General features: G+C 54.3%; 8 protein-coding genes across 8 annotated transcripts; 5 read left to right on the top strand and 3 right to left on the bottom strand.

Moving 5' to 3' along the window:
- Nucleotides 1–427: 427 nt before the first annotated feature.
- On the top strand, nt 428–1,546 carry PG985_000538 (uncharacterized protein; the record flags this gene model as incomplete). The annotated part of the gene is made up of 1 exon (XM_066820307.1): nt 428–1,546. One exon carries the CDS (start codon nt 428–430, stop codon nt 1,544–1,546), a length of 1,119 nt encoding a protein of 372 aa, XP_066691186.1.
- Nucleotides 1,547–2,230: 684 nt separating this feature from the next.
- PG985_000537 (uncharacterized protein) lies at nt 2,231–3,070 on the bottom strand (the record flags this gene model as incomplete). Its single annotated transcript, XM_066820306.1, has 1 exon — nt 2,231–3,070. The coding sequence occupies one exon, from the start codon at nt 3,068–3,070 to the stop codon at nt 2,231–2,233; it is 840 nt and encodes a 279-aa protein (XP_066691185.1).
- A 667-nt stretch (nt 3,071–3,737) lies between these two features.
- Nucleotides 3,738–5,375, top strand: PG985_000536 (cell cycle control protein; the record flags this gene model as incomplete). Its single annotated transcript, XM_066820305.1, has 4 exons — nt 3,738–3,750; nt 3,814–3,858; nt 3,926–4,837; nt 4,900–5,375. The coding sequence occupies 4 exons, from the start codon at nt 3,738–3,740 to the stop codon at nt 5,373–5,375; spliced, it is 1,446 nt and encodes a 481-aa protein (XP_066691184.1).
- Nucleotides 5,376–6,678: 1,303 nt separating this feature from the next.
- PG985_000535 (uncharacterized protein) lies at nt 6,679–8,710 on the top strand (the record flags this gene model as incomplete). Its single annotated transcript, XM_066820304.1, has 2 exons — nt 6,679–8,478; nt 8,537–8,710. The coding sequence occupies 2 exons, from the start codon at nt 6,679–6,681 to the stop codon at nt 8,708–8,710; spliced, it is 1,974 nt and encodes a 657-aa protein (XP_066691183.1).
- Nucleotides 8,711–9,745: 1,035 nt separating this feature from the next.
- On the bottom strand, nt 9,746–11,011 carry PG985_000534 (uncharacterized protein; the record flags this gene model as incomplete). Its single annotated transcript, XM_066820303.1, has 1 exon — nt 9,746–11,011. One exon carries the CDS (start codon nt 11,009–11,011, stop codon nt 9,746–9,748), a length of 1,266 nt encoding a protein of 421 aa, XP_066691182.1.
- Nucleotides 11,012–13,040: 2,029 nt separating this feature from the next.
- PG985_000533 (uncharacterized protein) lies at nt 13,041–14,305 on the top strand (the record flags this gene model as incomplete). Its single annotated transcript, XM_066820302.1, has 3 exons — nt 13,041–13,278; nt 13,346–14,062; nt 14,148–14,305. 3 exons carry the CDS (start codon nt 13,041–13,043, stop codon nt 14,303–14,305), a joined length of 1,113 nt encoding a protein of 370 aa, XP_066691181.1.
- A 519-nt stretch (nt 14,306–14,824) lies between these two features.
- Nucleotides 14,825–15,400, top strand: PG985_000532 (uncharacterized protein; the record flags this gene model as incomplete). Its single annotated transcript, XM_066820301.1, has 1 exon — nt 14,825–15,400. One exon carries the CDS (start codon nt 14,825–14,827, stop codon nt 15,398–15,400), a length of 576 nt encoding a protein of 191 aa, XP_066691180.1.
- A 724-nt stretch (nt 15,401–16,124) lies between these two features.
- On the bottom strand, nt 16,125–17,202 carry PG985_000531 (Chitin synthase export chaperone; the record flags this gene model as incomplete). Its single annotated transcript, XM_066820300.1, has 2 exons — nt 16,125–16,322; nt 16,390–17,202. The coding sequence occupies 2 exons, from the start codon at nt 17,200–17,202 to the stop codon at nt 16,125–16,127; spliced, it is 1,011 nt and encodes a 336-aa protein (XP_066691179.1).
- Nucleotides 17,203–17,639: the final 437 nt, after the last annotated feature.

Here is a 17,639-nt window from a genome sequence, read left to right as displayed (position 1 = left end):
GGTTTTGCGGCGAGGAAAGCTCAGCAAACATGATATACTTCCCAACGTAGCCTTCGGTCTCACTTAGCTGTGGGAGATCACGGCCTTGCACGTCAGTGTTGGTAAAGAGACATCAGATCGAAAACAGCGAAATAGCACTTACCACCAGGTGGCCGAGGGCTCCGAGTCTTCATCCATTTATCTACAGTCTTCCTTACAGATCGGGGGGACTATGGCGGCAGTTAAAGCGTGTCCCCTTCCTAACCTGTCCGATCCTACTTCTGAGCCGTGGGCTAGTCACACGATAGGTGGTGATACATTGTCGGGAATAACCGAACTACGGTCATTGCAGCTATTGCCGCTCAGTATTTCAGCCCCATTGTCTTCGTCAGACAAAAGGCCGCAAGACAGAATCTCTTCTGGAGATGGAGGACTATCTGTTTATCCCATGCCGAATGGAGACATACTGTCTACGTCGCCGACGGGAACAGCTTCTGAAAGCACGATTTTGGTGACAGATGGGGCCCTGCGGCTGGATATTGATATAAGGCAGGGCTCGACCAATGTGACATCGTCGTCCGAACGAGGTAGCAGCCGATTTGGAAAGACGCCAACAGTTCCTTCAAGCAGATTTACAGGCACCAATCCAGGCGCCAGCTCAAAGGGCGAGCGAAGCTCTGAGAGAAGCATGAACCCGGATATTTCCAAGCGGCAGAGAGCGCCCCACGACGTAGATGGCCCAGACACAGGCCATCTCCCGTGCAAGAAGAGGCGCCTGAGGCACCGGCTCATCACCTCGCGTCTCTCGCAACCATACTCTCTGCCCGCAACGCATATACTCAACAGGGAAACCGGCGAAGACACGCCCGTGCTCTCGCGATTCCTCAAGTTTGCGGCCATGGGCCCGAAGAAGGCCGGCCACCAGACGGCCATGGTGCGAAAGGCGGCGATCCTGAACCGCGTGCGCCTCAACGTGAGGCAAGCCGCCGTGAACAGGGGCCACGACCGGATGTGGCGCATGTCGGACATGAGCGTCATGGGCCACGGCCTGCAGCTCGTGACGGCTTCGACGGGGGCCATGTTTCCGGGACGCGGTAGTGCCGCGGGAATGTCCCTGCCGCACGTGTGGCGCCCGCACACGACTGGCGCATCTGCTGGCGGCGCGGCTCCGGCCAAGGATCACCACGGCGGCAGTCATGTGCCGCACCAGCGCACCATGTCCGATTCTAGCCCAGCCGATACTGCTGCCAGCAACGCCACCGACTCCAGCTCTGCTGGATTATCGCCGCAGCAATCCTACCCTACTACATCGTATACTCCCATCACAAGTATCATGACGCCTCTCCATCACGACGAGACAGAAGAGTCGACCGCGTTTCCCGTCATCGACGACGATTATCGGTATGCGGACCTCAGCGATGACGATATGGATGACGTATACACCGACTTCGGGGCCTTGTTCGGCGGTGGTGCGGCCAAGTCGCCCGGGGATGGAGCGAGGGACGATGAGGAAGAGCACTACTATGAAGAATACCTGGACGAACTCGACGGAATCCCCTGGGCTTAGCTATATACACTTCATCAGGTATGCAATGCTGATCGTTCCATGTGTCCATACTGAACCTTTGATCAAGGGGGTTGTATGTTGCATACCTTTATAGGTATATATAAAATACAAAACGCATGTAATTCGCATCGTGGGGCGTCATGGATATAGTATTTAAGCTTTGTCAAGTACGTAGCGAACTATTGAAGTCGAACTTTTCTTTTTCAACCGTATATACCACAGCACCCTCCATTGTGGAGAAAGATAGATACAGCTGAGTACAATCTTGCTCGTTCTATTCGAAACAAGGTGTGTTCTCTTGCTAGGCCAACCTCGTTATATAGCGGATCGTGTACTAGAGGGCTAGCCCCACGATCTATCGTATGGGGTCACCAGCGTGCCCTCTGCCATATTATTTCGATGTTGTGGCCGCTGTTTGATCGGAGAGATTATCTAGATCTAGAATTCGGCATATTCAATGTTGTCTTGTGACAATTTCCCGCAGGCACTGGCCACTTTTATTACACTGGGATCACACCGGAATCGCTCTTGAGTGTTGCGTCCCGTCCCGGGCTCAGTATTGCCTTGGGAGACTCCATATAGACTGGCCGCCTACCGAGTATAGCAGATGATCACGGCATGTCAGGAATCGTGGATGAACCGAAGGTTTGGGCCCCAGGGCTGTTTGTTCCTTGTGGTCGATGATCAACCGGCAGTCTCGAGCTTCGTTGCGCGGTCCAGCGCAATGTCCACCATAGCCCTGATGGCCTCCTGCTCCTCCTCCTTGGGGTCGCCCCTGTCGATCCTCCGGCGCATGTCTTCCATGACGACAGGACGGCTCCGCCCGTTGACGAACACGACGTACCGCAAACCGGGGAACTTCTGCTCGTACTCGTCGTTCAGGGCTTTCAGCTTCTCGGCCTCCTCAGCGCCTCCCTGGTTCAGCTGAGCCTGCTCGGCCTGTGACTGGGCCGACTCGACCTTCTTGGCTCCGAGCCGCGGGTGCGAGCCCAGAATGCCGTGGAGCTTCTTCTGCTGCTGCGCGCTGGGACTGCTGGAAGGAGAGGACTGAGAGGTGAGCGACGTCATCAACGATCCGACATGACGAATCAACGACGCGTACGAGGCGAAAGGGGACTCCGGTGTTGGCTCTGATGTAGCGGCAGCAGATCCACGCTTCGGCCGCAACGTCGGGAGGACGAGGGTATGGAGCTCGGTGGATGGCTCGAAGAGCGTGTCGAGCACGGCGAGCTGGGTTTTGATCGGCGCTGTCGACAATGAAGCGATGGGCGGAAGGGAGGGGGGGGCGGCGGCGGCTGTAGTAGGGGCGGTTGTGGCGGTATCGGGAGTGGCCGCCGCCGCGGACGACGACGAGGCACTTGGGGATTCCATAAATTCGGAAAGGGTTCGGCGCGGTTGGAGTTCGACGTAGGGCGGCGTTTCTACGTTCCGTCGCTCCTTGGTGGTGAAGCCGACGCCGAGCTCGTTGTGGTTGGGGATGCGCTTGATGCGTAGCTTGAGTTCCATGGGCGTGAATTGAGGCATTTTGGAGGTCGTGTCACGTTATTGATATCGATAATCGTTCCAACATGGTCCTCGTCCTGCAGCATTGTTCATGCATGCTGGGCGCTTTCCTGGACCGACACGCCCCTGCCGGTTGATGGCCGCTAATTATTTGATAGACGGATTTTCTACCGACATAGTAGCGTCCAGTATCGGCTACGGCTGCTATGAAACTAGGTCGCCGGAGACCTACGTGATTTGGTTCAAATGCCTGACTCAATACAGCGAGTGATGCCTACGTTACCTACCAAGCACTTGGTGAAGACCATCTCACGCTTACCTTAATATTCCGTGCATCTCAAGTGTAAACCATCAGCGTAAAATGCAAGAAACCTATTTGCAGACGCAGCACATTGTAGGTGTGTAGACTGCAGGTGGGCTACATCATACCGATTTGAAGTATAGAAAGAAATGTACCTGGCGGCGGTGGCTAACTGACCTTGACATGGTACAATAACCAAAGCACAGGCCTAGACGGTAGCAAGGGCTCCACTATGGATTTTGACCAGAGCTGCATTGCATGAGATTGATCAATTGATTTGACCCAAGTTGACGAGGCTGAACATAAATCTTCCCGACCTTCTCTCATATTCCTAACAGATGCGCCAGTCGCAACTGCACAACAGCATCACATATCCAAACACCCAATATGTTGTGTGCAAGTAAGTCGTCCTCCGTCGTATTCGCATGGAATTCTCTGCAGCTACTAAACTCATCTGCTATAGTCTCCGGCGAGCCTGCCGAGGAGCCTGTTATCTCCAAACTCTCCGGTATGTCCCTTCTTCATCAGCTGTCTCGCTAACCTGAAATTTGTGCACTGGTACTGACGCGCTGCAGGCCATGTCTTTGAGAAGCGCCTGATCGAGAAATGGATCGAGGAGAACGGAAAGGATCCCATTACCAACGACGACCTGACCCTCGATGACCTTTTGCCCGTGAAAACGGCACGCGTCGTTCGCCCCCGGCCGCCTACTCTTACATCTATACCGGCCCTCCTTTCTACCTTCCAGAATGAATGGGACGCCATGGCGCTCGAGTCTTTCAACCTGCGCGAGCAGCTGCAACGCACGAGGGAGGAGCTGTCCACGGCACTATACCAGAACGATGCCGCAGTGCGCGTCATTGCTCGCCTGTCCAGAGAGCGCGACGAGGCGCGAAACGCCCTCTCCAAGGTCTCGGTATCGAACAACGGCAACGGTGCCACCGCCGATACGGGGGCCGAATCCATGGCAATTGACTCGGACGCTCTACCTTCCCACCTGGTTCAGGTGGTCGAAGAGACCCAGGCGTCGCTGTCCAAGTCACGTAAGAAGCGACCAATCCCCGACGGCACCGCGACCTCGGAACATATTGCTTCCTACGTCACCCAAATAAAATCCCCAAGCACCGTCAAAGAGATGTCAGCATTTTCATACTTGCATGGTCCTGTGGCTGTGGGTGGGCAAGACGGCACTGTTGCAATCTACAGCCCCCCTAATGATGCGGTTGAATACCTACCATCACTGCAAGAGCCTGTGACCGCAGCCGCATACATAGGCACTAAGCCTGTCTTGGCCACGGCGAGTGGCTCGGTCAAGGTCTTCCTCGATCAGGAAGAGGTTGCCAGTTTCTCTGAGCACGCTGGGCCTACAACAGGTGTAGCCGTCCACCCTTGTTTGGAGCTGCTGGCCTCAGTAAGCTCAGACAAGAGCTTTGTATTCTACAGTCTTCAGGAGCTCAAGCGCGTAACTCGCGTGTTCACCGACTCTGGTAAGTGAAACCCGTCAACATCTACCTGCACACCGTCCTGCCATGCTAACAACCTGTACTAGCTCTGACGACTTGCGCGTTCCATCCCGATGGTCACCTATTCGCTGCTGGCACCGCGTCGGGCGAGATCAAGGTCTTCATGACAGCCACGGGCGAGCAGGCCACGTCCTTCTCGTTGGGTGCGCCCGTACATGCTATTGTCTTCTCGGAGAACGGATTCTGGTTTGCGGCAGCGGGCAAGGGCGAGAACACCGTGTCAATCTTCGACATTCGAAAGCAGGGCGATGCCGCCAAGGTCAAGACATTCGAGGTTGATGGTGCAGTTGAGAGCTTAGCATGGGACTACTCGCAGCAATTCTTGGCCATTGGTGGATCTGCGGGTGTTATGGTGCAGCACTACGCTAAGAGCAGCAAGAGCTGGAGCGAGATTTTGAGGTCAGACTTCCCAGCGAAGGGCCTTAATTGGGGCGCCAATGCGAATCACCTAGTGTGTGCGGATCAAGGCGGACGGGTCGCCATCCTGACGAACAAGGAGTAGTGGACTTTGACAGTGATATGGGGTTGGGATTTAACGAGAATCCCGAAACCACAGCACCGCCAGTTACGCGAGGCTCAAGAGTGTGAGTGGTACTGGTGAGAGAGTGGCAGAAGCAGACTGTTGTCAAAACAAATAGCGAAACAGGCATATGGCAATGAAGCAAGCGGAATGGTCGAGGAGCGAACTACGACTGTCCAGTTGATAGTCGATACACTGTATCATAACCAGCGGGATACTACAATGCAGGCTTCAAAGGATCAGTACACTAGCTGATGATACCAAAGAATGAAAGTCTTGAGAGCGACGCGACTGTTAAATGTGCCAATGATTGCTATGACGTTGGGAGGGACATGATCATCCCGTTGATATTTGATGCGTCTTGATGCGTCGGTGATCGGGGTTTACCATTCAACGGAATACATCCTAGGTCTGTTAGGTAATTCCAAAAGTCAACTAGGGCATTTGATCAATGCCCATATTAGTAACACGGTACCTCACGTTTAGGTACGCCACCAGTGAGCCGGATGTGGCACCTTCGGTGTAACCACCGATGACCTCCTTTTGGCCATGGGGATCTGGGCAGCTGGAGGCGAAAGGCAACAGACGGGATGGGAAGGCACAGGGAGGTACTTTCCGTTCCCAACTTCCAGGAGGCAGGTTGTCATCCGACATCAAACAACAACAACTCGACTTCGAATAGATACATACGCGCTCTCTCTCTTTCTCTAATTCATTTCCCTTTTCCGGCCGCAACATCACAACAGTGCCCTGCCAGTCTTTTCCCTCCCTTCATTACCCCCCTCCAATTCCGGCCCCATTTCCACCTGCCTCTCATTTCGCCAATCCGCGACGTCACGTCGCAGCGTGCAAAGGGTCAGGCTGAAAGCATAGAGACGCCATGAAACCACGAGCAAGGCTGTAACAAGACCCGGCTTACTCTAAGCCCATCGATTTGGTATGCTATATCCGATTCCTAGTCGCCCACTTTCAACTCGCCCCAATTGCCCCTCTACACATGCAAATTGTTCCGTACGGGAACCTTCGTTGTGCAGTTTCTATTGGCACAGCATCTGAGACTTTTAATTCCAGCCCACTGAGCAGGAAAACCTACCACATTTTTCTCAACTGTCTTCCAGTGGAGGGCTGGCCTGGGTGCATTGGTGCTGACAATGTGTTTCTCCAGTGATTGAATATAGAGAGTGCCCAGAGGCAAGCACAGAGGCCATAATCCCCCACAAATAGGCAAGCCGCTCCGTGCCTCGCGCATGAGCAGCTTGGCTTGGGAAACCTCTCAAATAAAGTTATGGCCGATTCGCTTTCTCCGGTCTCATCACCTTCGCCATACCTCAGGGCCCCAGAAGCTTCCTCAACCATAAACTACGATTCGGACTACGATTCTTCCGACGCCCTCTCCGATACCACTATTCACAATAACCGATTGGGTGACGAAGACAACGTCGACGAACTCAGCCTGCAAGACAGCGCGGACAATACAGACGACACCGAAAGTCTAGACAGTGCCGGCAGCGACGAAGACGCTCTTGGCCTCGGTGGTCGGATCGTGCCGGCTCTTGTACCGCCTCCAGCGCATTGGTGGCCACATCGAGTATCGCCATCAGCCACCACAGTCACAGAAGAGGAAGGCGCAGAAGATCTTGCTGACAATATCGACGACCTTTATTCCGAGACCGACGGTGAATTCAATCATCTGGACGGCGAGGCATACCCCCGTCGATCAGCCTCAGACTCCGAATCCGAAAACGACGACGTCGAATCGTTAATGCCCGACGGGCCTCTTTTTGTACGGCAGCATCGAGATTTTGAGCAACCTCCCGGCGAGCTTAACGTTTGGAATCCCGCACCCGCGTATTATCAGCCGGTCGACCTTGTCAGCGACGAGGAAGACGAGCCGGTCCAGCGTCATATCGATCTCAATATCTCGGATTCAGAAGAAGGCCCCGACAGCCTCTTCGGTGAGAGCGACAGTGATCTCAGCCCGTCACCAGATCGATCGCGCCAGTCCTCCATCTCTTCTGGCAGCCTAGATTATCTGCAAGCCGTGGTAGACTTTGACGAGGATTACGACGAAGACGACGAGGTCCAAGAGCTGCCACATCCAGGCCGCAACATTGTGGAAATACCCGACTTTGACGGTGAACTGCCCAGGATGGATCTTTTCTTCCGTGGCAGGCAGACACGACCCCAGCGTGACGAGCTGGTGGGCGTTGAGGTCCGCCAAAGTATCGCTCCCGTGAACGGAAGAAACAATCCAGCAGGACCCGCAGTGATTGACCTAACGGGCGACGACGGAGAGGAACAGTTGAATCAATCCCAAAACGCACGGCGACGGCAATCACAGCATCGAGACAATGCTCCACGGCTGAATCGCAGTGATAGTAACTATATTGGTCATCAAGCCGTGATTGAGCTCAGTTCCGATTCAGAGGATGGACAAAATGCACATCATCCAGCAGATGGTGGTGAACTGCGAGCTCGGTCGGCTTCTCGGAGGAACGCTCACCACCATCACCATCACCATCATCACCACCACCATCATACCCAGCGCGCCCAGCGACCCCCTAACGGCAACGGCGGCATAGCTAACAACCGTACCCCGACGCCTAACAATCTCGGCGGGCGGCAGCTACCTCCTCTACCCGTACCACAACCAATAGCACCGGCGATGCACCAACTGGCGAGCTTCTTTAATCGGGTTCCTCTCGCAGGTTTCTTCAGCATGAACAATCGCGGTGCAGCTCCTGCGGTGAATGATGACGAGCTTATGATCATGGGAGAAGGGAATTACAATCCTAACCCCATGGGGGGGCTCGGTCATATTCAATTAAACTACGCAGAGCACCCCTTCCCGCGGCCTGGACCAGCACCCGCTGGGCCGCTCAAACCCCAACACGAGCCTCCTGTTAAGGCGCAAGATGGCTTCACTCGTGATACCGGCGGCGAAGAAGTCCTCATCTGCCCCAGCTGCGAGGAGGAGCTAACCTACGACCCGGACGAGACTGCCGAGAATGGACCACCCGCGAAGAAGGCAAAGACTCGGAGGGATCCTCAATGCCACTTCTGGGCTGTCAAAGCCTGCGGCCACGTAAGTACCAGCCCTCTACCACAATACAAGCCTGAGTCCCCAACTAACACATGGTTAGGTATATTGCAAGAAATGCTACGACAACAAGAACCGCAAGACTACAACGGCAAAAAATCCCCACAAGGTTGGCTTCAAGCCAGATCCCAACCGCGCGACAAAAACTCTTTGTGCCGTGGACGGCTGTAATTCCGACGTCAGTACCAAGCCTTCTTGGGTCGGCATCTATCTATGAAGCAGCCCCCTTCTCGTCAAATTTGTACTCTTTAACGACCTTTCACGACACGTGGCGTTGTGATCATATATTATTTGCTTTGCATGGCGTTGAGACCGAGGAATCAGGTTGGCTGCATGTGCTGGAGTTGGGCGTCCCTTTGCGGAATTTAACACGCTGGCCAGGCGAGGAGGAAATGTACTTGTGCAGGAAGAGGAACCCGATAGGCATCGAGTCTAATAAGTTGCCTTGTCTCTTGTCCCAGCGCGTACCAGCGTCAGCAACGACGGTAACGTTGACGTCGACAACATCAGGATCGATGGCCCTGGTGCGGCTCGATTTCTCGTGTGCTCTCGAACCCCTTCACTGTGTCGGCAAGTCCAGCGTTCCTGAAGGCGACATCAGGAACAAGGTTGAGTGCCACGATATAGCGGTACGTAGATCGTCGGGGAATTATTGCATTACCTTCCGAGCATAAGCAATGGAAATCATTTTGCACTCATAGCCCCTTTTGCCTCTAATGAATAAACTGAATCTACAGACAGTCTGCATCGCTGAAAAGTGTGGAATCCATAAGCTCAACTCCGAAGGTAACTTAGAGAGCACATTGTGAGGTGGCATGTCATGTTTGGGTGCATACAACTCCATACACCATGCGAGATATCTTATTTGAAGACTGATATGCAGGATATGTGTTTTGTGGGATGGCAGTTCAGCACATGTCAACATGTAAGGTCGAGACTAACAGTGATCTTGCGACAAGTTTCTATTCTAACAATGGTCTTGCAACATGTTTTTCATTGGTTGAACGTCTGGAATAGGGATGTATGGGGCAGTGAATGGAAATTCTGCCAATCCAACATCGATCAAACAACCACTAGCGTCGCCATTTGGCCCAGACCGCCCAGGGTATCCATCCCATGTGGTACCTATCCCACAGATAATCCTCATTGCAATGCACCACTGACCCAGGAGCAGATTTGCCTTGCAACATTGCTGAGTTTGGGCGCCTTCTCCCTGCTTCTTCTCATGTTATGGTCTTCCCTCGGCTGTAGCTTACGAGTTCAGGTTCTCTTCGCCAACCTCTATTGAGCATCCACTCTTCTGCTGGGACTGCATTCGAAGATGGAGGATGACCCGCGTCTCTATCTTGCTGTCCAACAAGATCTGGTCGGTTCCTGTAGAAGCGCTCGGGTGGTTGCGTCGCTCTTCTCCAAGCTTCGCCCTCAAGTCTGCGAAGTTCTGCTCTGCCTCTTTGTGGTAGTCGGTTTGCTTCTTCTGGTCCCGGAACGTCTTGGAGGCAGAGTATCGGTGCTTGAGCTGCTGGTATCTCTTTCTCTCCTCGCGAACCGCCCGGCTTTGGTCGGTATCGGATTCCGACTCCGATGCCGATTCTTCCTGAGATCCTGCGGGTAGGAATCGATTGCGCGCGGCGGTTGCTATGCTCTTTATGCAGCGCGCGACGATACCAGGCTGGGGATTGCTTTCCTCAGATTCGCTTATCTCGGATCGGCTTGCCTCAGGCAGGTTCTCATCGGATTTTGCGGGCACCGCCGGCGTGGCTAAGCAAATGAAATCGGATGGGTTGGAATCCTTGATGCCATACTTGGCAAGTATCTCCCTCAGGTGCGCAGTCTCCTCACGAATGGCTTCCTGGGCGTTGCGAATCCGGTTACTCAATTCTTGTGTGGCCTTCCTCCGATTTGCCAGCGACTGGCCGTAGTCGTTGATATAGCCGCCACCATAGCCAAACGTGACATATTCCCCGTACACGGCATACTGGTCATATTCTGCTGTCATGGCTCTCATTCTTAACATATCTCCCACCAGCGTGACGATCGCTACCAGACAATCCGACAGTGTTTGTACCACTTCTGTGAGCTCCCTCTCGTCTTCGTCTGAGAGCTGGGGTCGTTCAGGAGATTCGAGGTCCTCCGGCGTGCCGTGCACGTAATGCAGCAAGAGTGTCTGTACTGGCCAGCTAGTAGAGCAAAGAGCGCGAATCTCACTTTTCGTGCGAAGAGGCAGAGCAGGCTTCGGCATCGCGAACTTCAGGCCCTTCAAGGCGCCGTGGAAAGTCGAGATGGCGGCGTCGAGCTCGGTTTCGAGGACATCCGTCCCCGGGAAACGAGAGCTGGACGAGGCGCGGTCTGCTTCTTTCGAAGCTGTGTCCGCGCTGTAAGCAGCATTGGTTCCCCATTGAGGTCTGAAGTTGGTGGTATAGGGATATCTAGCCAATACCGCATCCGCGCTCTTGCTTCGAGGTCGATTGGTCAAGGGGCGGTGGCTGCTGCCCTGGCTCTGCGAGGAAGTCTCCTGCATTGCCCTAGTGTTCTCTCAATACGGGTGACTCTGGGCTACGTGGAATGAACGGCGATGGCCTCTAATCGAGAGGACTCTTTAACTCGAGATGAGAGCTCTTCAACCTACTCAGGATCTGGGCCTCTATCAATTATTTTAGCAAGGGCGGGCTTCGCCGGGATTCGTTCAGTGCTGAGTATCATCCACCAATCAGTATGTTGGGGACCTCTCGAGGTACTTACGTTGTAGGTCGGGTTTGTTTTCTGAACTCGATCCAACAATGGAAACGGAGCTGACAATATGCTGGGGGGAGTAAGATGGATAAGCCCGTGGGAAGACGACGAGGTAAGTGTGTCAAAGGCTGGTTCGAGGCTTGGTGCCTTTTTTGGCATTCCGGGGCATTTTCTTGTCGTGTCTGAAGTCTGGTTCTGGGTAAAGCTTTTATTCGCTCTTGTACATGTGAGTAGTCCTTCTGTGCCAGATGTACCCGCGGGTAATTTTTCTCGTGAGTTCTTGGTTAGCAGCAAACGCTCTCTCATGTCGTCGCAGCGACAGGTTAGGTTCTGCATTCACGCACCATGGCACCGGTTTTTCACACTGCCACACAATGAGAGACATGCATAACACGCAGATAACCAGCAAAGTTATCTAAAACCTGGTAGCCAGTATATATAGATATTATGTAGTGTTTAATTCTCTCTCAGAGCGATAATCAGCTCAATTTCCCTCGGTGCCTTTGGTTGTCCTTCGATCCCCAATACGGTAGAAGAAGCAAACAACACATCTCGGCGATCGTATTCTGCAGTCAGCTTCTGAAAAAGGTATTACATAGGTGGTGCACCTGATGATTCGTGCCGCCATCATGGTCTGATGCTTTGTAGATATTTTTTGGTCGATTTCCGGTTCCCCTTTCGAGTCGCAAGCCCCTGAGAGTGTTGGCTGATGGGGCAGAAGTGATTCGGTGGTACGTGCACCACTACAGCTTTTGGTGCAGTGATCAATCTATCATCAATTCTGATAAGCTCAAAACTGACATCAACCAAAGAAAGCATCTTGGCGCAGGGAAGCGCGCCGGGCTCATAACCCGGAGGTCCTTGGATCGAAACCAAGAGATGCTAGGTTGTTTTTCTTTTGCATTTTTGTTTTAGTCCCCAGCCCAACATAAAACATTTAAACATGACATGGGGATATTTCTTTCACTTCCCTTTTTCTTTTTATTTCTCATTACCAAGTAGATCTTGACGACTCTAGTTTGGATCGCCCTCTAGAGCGGAATCGTAAACATGTTGCGACAGTAACGAGTCCTAGTCGCTAGGTCGTTTCTTACAAGCCATCTGGATATCAATTACCTACCTTTTGAATCGAATGTCGCTATTAATATCCCTCCTTCGCTTTTCTTTCTCGTCCTCCTTAGTACGCCGGTCTCTTTTGGACACTGCAATGCTGTCAACAGCGATCATCGAGTGAAATGGGGCGTGGTCGGTGCAAGAGTGTAGCAGAAGCAGCTTCGCAATCGGTAGACGTAAACCAGAGGAACTAACTCATGAATCATCACGGTGGTGCGTACAAGATCTCGAAAGGCCACAATGCGGAGCATCGTTCCTGATGGCACAAGCCATGAAAGAACCGCAGGACCAAATGCTGAGCAATCGAATATCGAGTTCCCATCCCGGTGTTGTCTGCCGCTCTCAGCTCCGGAGGGGTATACTGCAAGTTCCCCGAGCCCTCCAATGCATACTCTATATTTTCAGGAAAGGCTCCGATAACAGGTATCATGAATTGTCAAAACGGCCAATCAGAGAACATGATAGTCCCGAAAGATGCACCATACGTGCTCTTGCCTGCGACTTGCGTGCTTCGGCGAGCACTCGATGGCGTGACCAACTTCCCCGCGTTCTTGTCGTGCAACTTGGAGGCTCACGGAGCCTTTGACGAACAACCTCGCTTGGACTACAAATACCTGTAAACTTGCTGTTCGGAGTAGAAAGGCCACAGGGCGATGACCAGAGGCCAAAAGTAGACATCGATCAGAAATTATATGTTTCGCAACATGGCTCCTAGCGCTCTATCAAACCTTCCTATACCCTCCCTGCACTCCAAGGGGGAGACGGCTCCGGAAAGTGCAACCCAATACCCCAAGCCTCTACAATTAAGCGGTGCTTTGGACAAGTTTGCCTATGAAGAAACTACCCCGGTGATCGGTAGAGAGTACCTCGGTGTGAATATCGTTGACGACCTGTTGAGTGCCACGAATGCGGACGAGCTGCTTCGGGACCTAGCCATCACCAGTAAGGACTCCAACTTGTTTTCGATATAACTGCAGACAAAGTTAAGACTCATGTATCCAAAATGCAGTCTCCAGGCGTGGTGTCGTCTTCTTCCGCGCCCAGACGAACCTCACGGATGAGCTCCAGAAGAACTTTGTCCAGCGTCTCGGCCAGCTGACAGGCAAACCGTCGACCTCGACGCTACACATCCACCCCGTTCTCAACGACAAGTCCGAGTTCGGCGTGCAGGACGCCGAGATCAGCACCATCAGCTCGCAGGCGCGCGACTCCATCTTCAAGTCCACCCCAAAACCCAAGGAGAGCCGCTACGACGCGGCGCTCTGGCACTCGGACATCCAGTTCGAGCGGAACCCGGCCGACTACACGTCGCTGCGGCTGACGCAGCTGCCGTCGACGGGCGGCGACACGCTCTGGGCGTCGGGCTACGAGCTGTACGACCGCTTCTCGAAGCCCTACCAGCGCTTCTTCGAGGGCCTGACGGCGCGCTTCGCCGGCGACGGCTTCCTGCGCGTCGCGGCGGCCCACCCGGACCGCGTCCGCCTCCACACGGGGCCCCGCGGCAGCCCCAATAACGTCGGCGGCGAGCTCGTGGCCGTCCACCCCGTCGTCCGCACCAACCCCGTCACGGGCTGGAAGAGCATCTACGCCCTCGGCCCCTTCCCCAAGACCATCAACGAGCTGTCCGAGCCCGAGTCGGATGAGTTGTTGCGCAAGTTCCTCACGACGATCCTCGAGAACCACGACTTGCAGGTCCGCTTCAAGTGGCGCAACGAACATGACATAGGTGAGCAAGACAGGAGACAGAGCCCAGAGTCGCCGATCCGGTTTAGACGAGAGCCACGCTAACCCAAGGTTCTTCTACTTTCCAGCCATCTGGGACAACCGTAGCGTGTTCCACAGCGCCACGTTCGACTACGATGGTCTTGGCGACAGGTTCGGTCACCGCGCTGTCGGCATTGCTGAAGAGCCCTACTTGGACCCAAATAGTAGGTCGAGGTCTGAGGCTTTGGCCGAGGAGAACTCATGAGGAAAGGGGATTGAACTGAGGAACCACTGGCCACTGGCCTATCTGATCCAATGGTTGCAATTGTGGATATATTTCCTTGCCTCAACATGTGTGGTGTCGGAGGGACAAGTCAAGGTTAGGACTGACCTAAGCAGACGCAAATGATCATAGTAAAATTGTACGTATGATGCGAGAACAACTCATGGTTTGATGCCACAATAGTAGTAGATAGTGAAATATTTCCATTTACTATGCCAAAGTCTGATGTTGATTTATTCGAGTCTGTTACGGTCGAATAACCCCGGATCGGAGCGACAGGGAACAGCAGATTCAAGTAACGGCCCCACGTTCCCGTCGTTGGCAACTTTTCCCACCGACCAACCACTCCGAACCCAGTTCTTCGCCAATTCAACAATTGCATGCCAGTTTTTGTTCGCGACAACCATACTTCTAGGCCATTATAGATACGGGAAGCTGTGTCGCTAATACTCGGTGGCGAAGCTGCCTCTCTCTACCCACCTACGTACCTCTACCGACACCATGTCCGACAAGATCACGGCCAAGAACCTCAGCTACGACCAGACCCTGCCGCCCTTCCTCGCGCGCCTGCGCGGCCACCAAGCCCCCGACGGTGCGCCCGACCCCATCCTCGCGGCCCGCCGCCGGACCGCGCGCGTGCGGACGGCCAGCGAGGAGGCCGAGGACGCACCGCTGGTGCTCGACGAGGCCGGCAATGTCGTGGACATGAAGGCGGGCGAGCTGCCCGACGAGGGCGACGAAGGCGCTGGCGACAAAAACACGGCAGAAGGCGGGAAGGCGAAGGAGGAGGAAGAGGACGCCACGGCAAAGGAGACGGCGACGGCCACCATCGGTGCCTCCAAGAAGCGCAAGGTAGGCCGCATCATCGGCGGCGACGACGACGAAAAGGACGAGCGCAAGGTTTCCCAGGCCGTCAAGGCAGCCAAGGCGATTGCGGGCAGCAGCAGCGCCAACACCAATAACGGCGACAAGAAGAAGACGAAAGAGACAACGACGACAACGCCGAAACCGTCCGGAGGGGGCAAGAAGAAGGCCAAGAAGATCAAGCTGAGCTTCGGGGACGACGAAGCGGATTGAGCAGGCGATAGATTGCCCATTGCGAAAATCACCTTACCATCACCCACGCTCGCCGAATGGCCTGTCCGATGGCAAGTCCCGCGTTTACGCCGCGTCGGACGCTACTTGCTGTCTCGTGCTGCTAGAGCTATCTCTCGCGCTTGCTGGCAGTCATCCTTGTCGCCAATTCTTCTTTGTGAAGAATAGGCTTGGCGACCTGCTGTAGCGCTCTGTAAATTCACCACGACCCCCATAGACCTCGATGGGTTGGCAGCACTCGGACCTTTTCGAGGTAAGCTTCGTCACCAAGCCGCATAGCCTCCTAGACCTGTATACAGGCAACACATGGTGTTTCCACAGCTGTCACCGGACTTGACTTGCTGCCGCTGGCCAACAGTCCGCGGAGCAGTCCACATCACACATCACGAGAATATGAAACCCGATATAACAGCAGAGTCATGATTTTGATCATTGAATGTGTTATCATGCCCGCCCGGACTTACATCCAGGTCGCTCCCTCTAAAACTATTCGATTAATCATTCAGTGAAAACTAAAAACGCCATAAACCCCTCGCCAATGCATGACAGCAGGACGCTTCCGATGATATTACCCAGGGAATTCCAATGTGATAAGCCTTCACGCCTTCACCCTTTTCCGAGTGTTTCCGCCTCATAAATCCATGCACAACGTCTATATATAAAATTACCTCCGCTTGATGCCGGCGTCTTCTGACGGTCGCCCCCCTTAGTATCGAGACATACGGTTGCCGTTCGACGGCGAGTATCCGCGATCGTAGGCACTGGAGTGGGCGTATGGGCTTGGGTCGTCCATGTAGACGGTCGTGCGGTGGTCCTCTTCGGGGAGCAGATCCTTGACCTCCCAGTTGTTCATTCGCATTCCCACGGAGAACTCAAGATCTTCCTTCGTGATGGAATCCCAGTACTAAAAATAAGTCATGTTAGTATAGACACAAAGATAGCCGCCGGGAAGAGATGTTGGTTTTACATACCTTGTAGACCATCATAACGGCTAGCAAGTTACAGACTGTTGCGAAAAATAAACCATCCAGGTAATGCGAAGTCGCGTTGCAAATGGTCGAGCTGAACGCGTAGAGGAGCACCTGCCCGACGACGAAAAAGAAGACGCCGAAGGCGATATCACCGAGCGGCCAGCGGTCCTGCAGGGTGCGGGCGACGAGCATGATCTGCATCACGACATAAACGACCAGCTGGATAGCGTTGAGGAGGTACAAAACGGTGAAGAGTCCGACCGTGTTGACGGGGCCCAAGCCAGCCCACGACTTGAAGGTCGCCAGGGAGACGAGGAACGAGATGACGAAGGCGGCGAAAGAGCAGATGCGCAAGAGCCAGACGGACAAGGGAGTGCCGTCCTCGTAGAGCTGGAAGCCGACGAAGCCGTTGATCAGCAGGCAGGTGACGAGAGACGAGGTGAGGCCGGCCTGGACGGAGACGAAGTAGGGATAAGGGTCGGAGCCTGGGGGCACGACGCCGGCGTCGACAATCAGGGAGAAGAAGCTGAGCAGCATGTAGAAGTAGAAGAAGGCGAGGATCTCCTTGCGGCCGACAGCGGTGAACTTGCCGCGGATGTGCAGGATCATGATGATGGTCATGGCCAGGGAGATGATGTGCATGAAGCTCGAGGCGCCCTCGAAGATGATGGTGTTGGCCAGCTCAATGTTGCGGGCGTAGCAGTCGGGCTCGATGCCCACGCCGCTCGAGACGGCTCGGATGGGCCCGACAGAGGCGCATAGCGGCAGCGGCGCCGTCTCGCAGAGGGAGGTGAAGTCCCCGAAACCACCCATCTTTACTGAAGATGCGTTGAAGGGAGACGAGCGCGCGCGCGGTGATGGGCAGGTATCAAAAGCCGGCGATCGGGTGTTGTTGGATCCAGTGATCCTCCAGTTGAATGACGGGTCCCGGCAAAGGGGACGAACGAATGCAGTTGGCGATGAATCGTAGTAAATAATCCTATTCGGGTCGCCTGGTCGTCGGCTCGAACGTGGTAAGACGCGATTGTAATGTCCGGCGGCGGCTAAGCGAGTGACGGATGCGAAGTCGGTCGTTGATCAACCGTGTCAGTTGCGTGCGCAAGAGGAGAATGTCAAAATTCGGCCGAACGAGCGAAAGGCCAACCACCCTAGCAGCCGGATCTCAGTGTGTGTTGACGGAGGAGGTTATGGTGGTGGTTGGTTGGCTGACTGGGCTGGGGCTGGCGATGGATCCCAAACTCCAGCACGAC

This window comes from Apiospora marii, assembly GCF_038362585.1.
Source record: "Apiospora marii strain CBS 49790 chromosome Unknown utg000001l_segment0_segment0, whole genome shotgun sequence".
In the NCBI taxonomy this organism is placed as follows: Eukaryota; Fungi; Ascomycota; class Sordariomycetes; order Amphisphaeriales; family Apiosporaceae; genus Apiospora; species Apiospora marii.
This window is presented reverse-complemented; position numbering and strand designations above follow the sequence as displayed.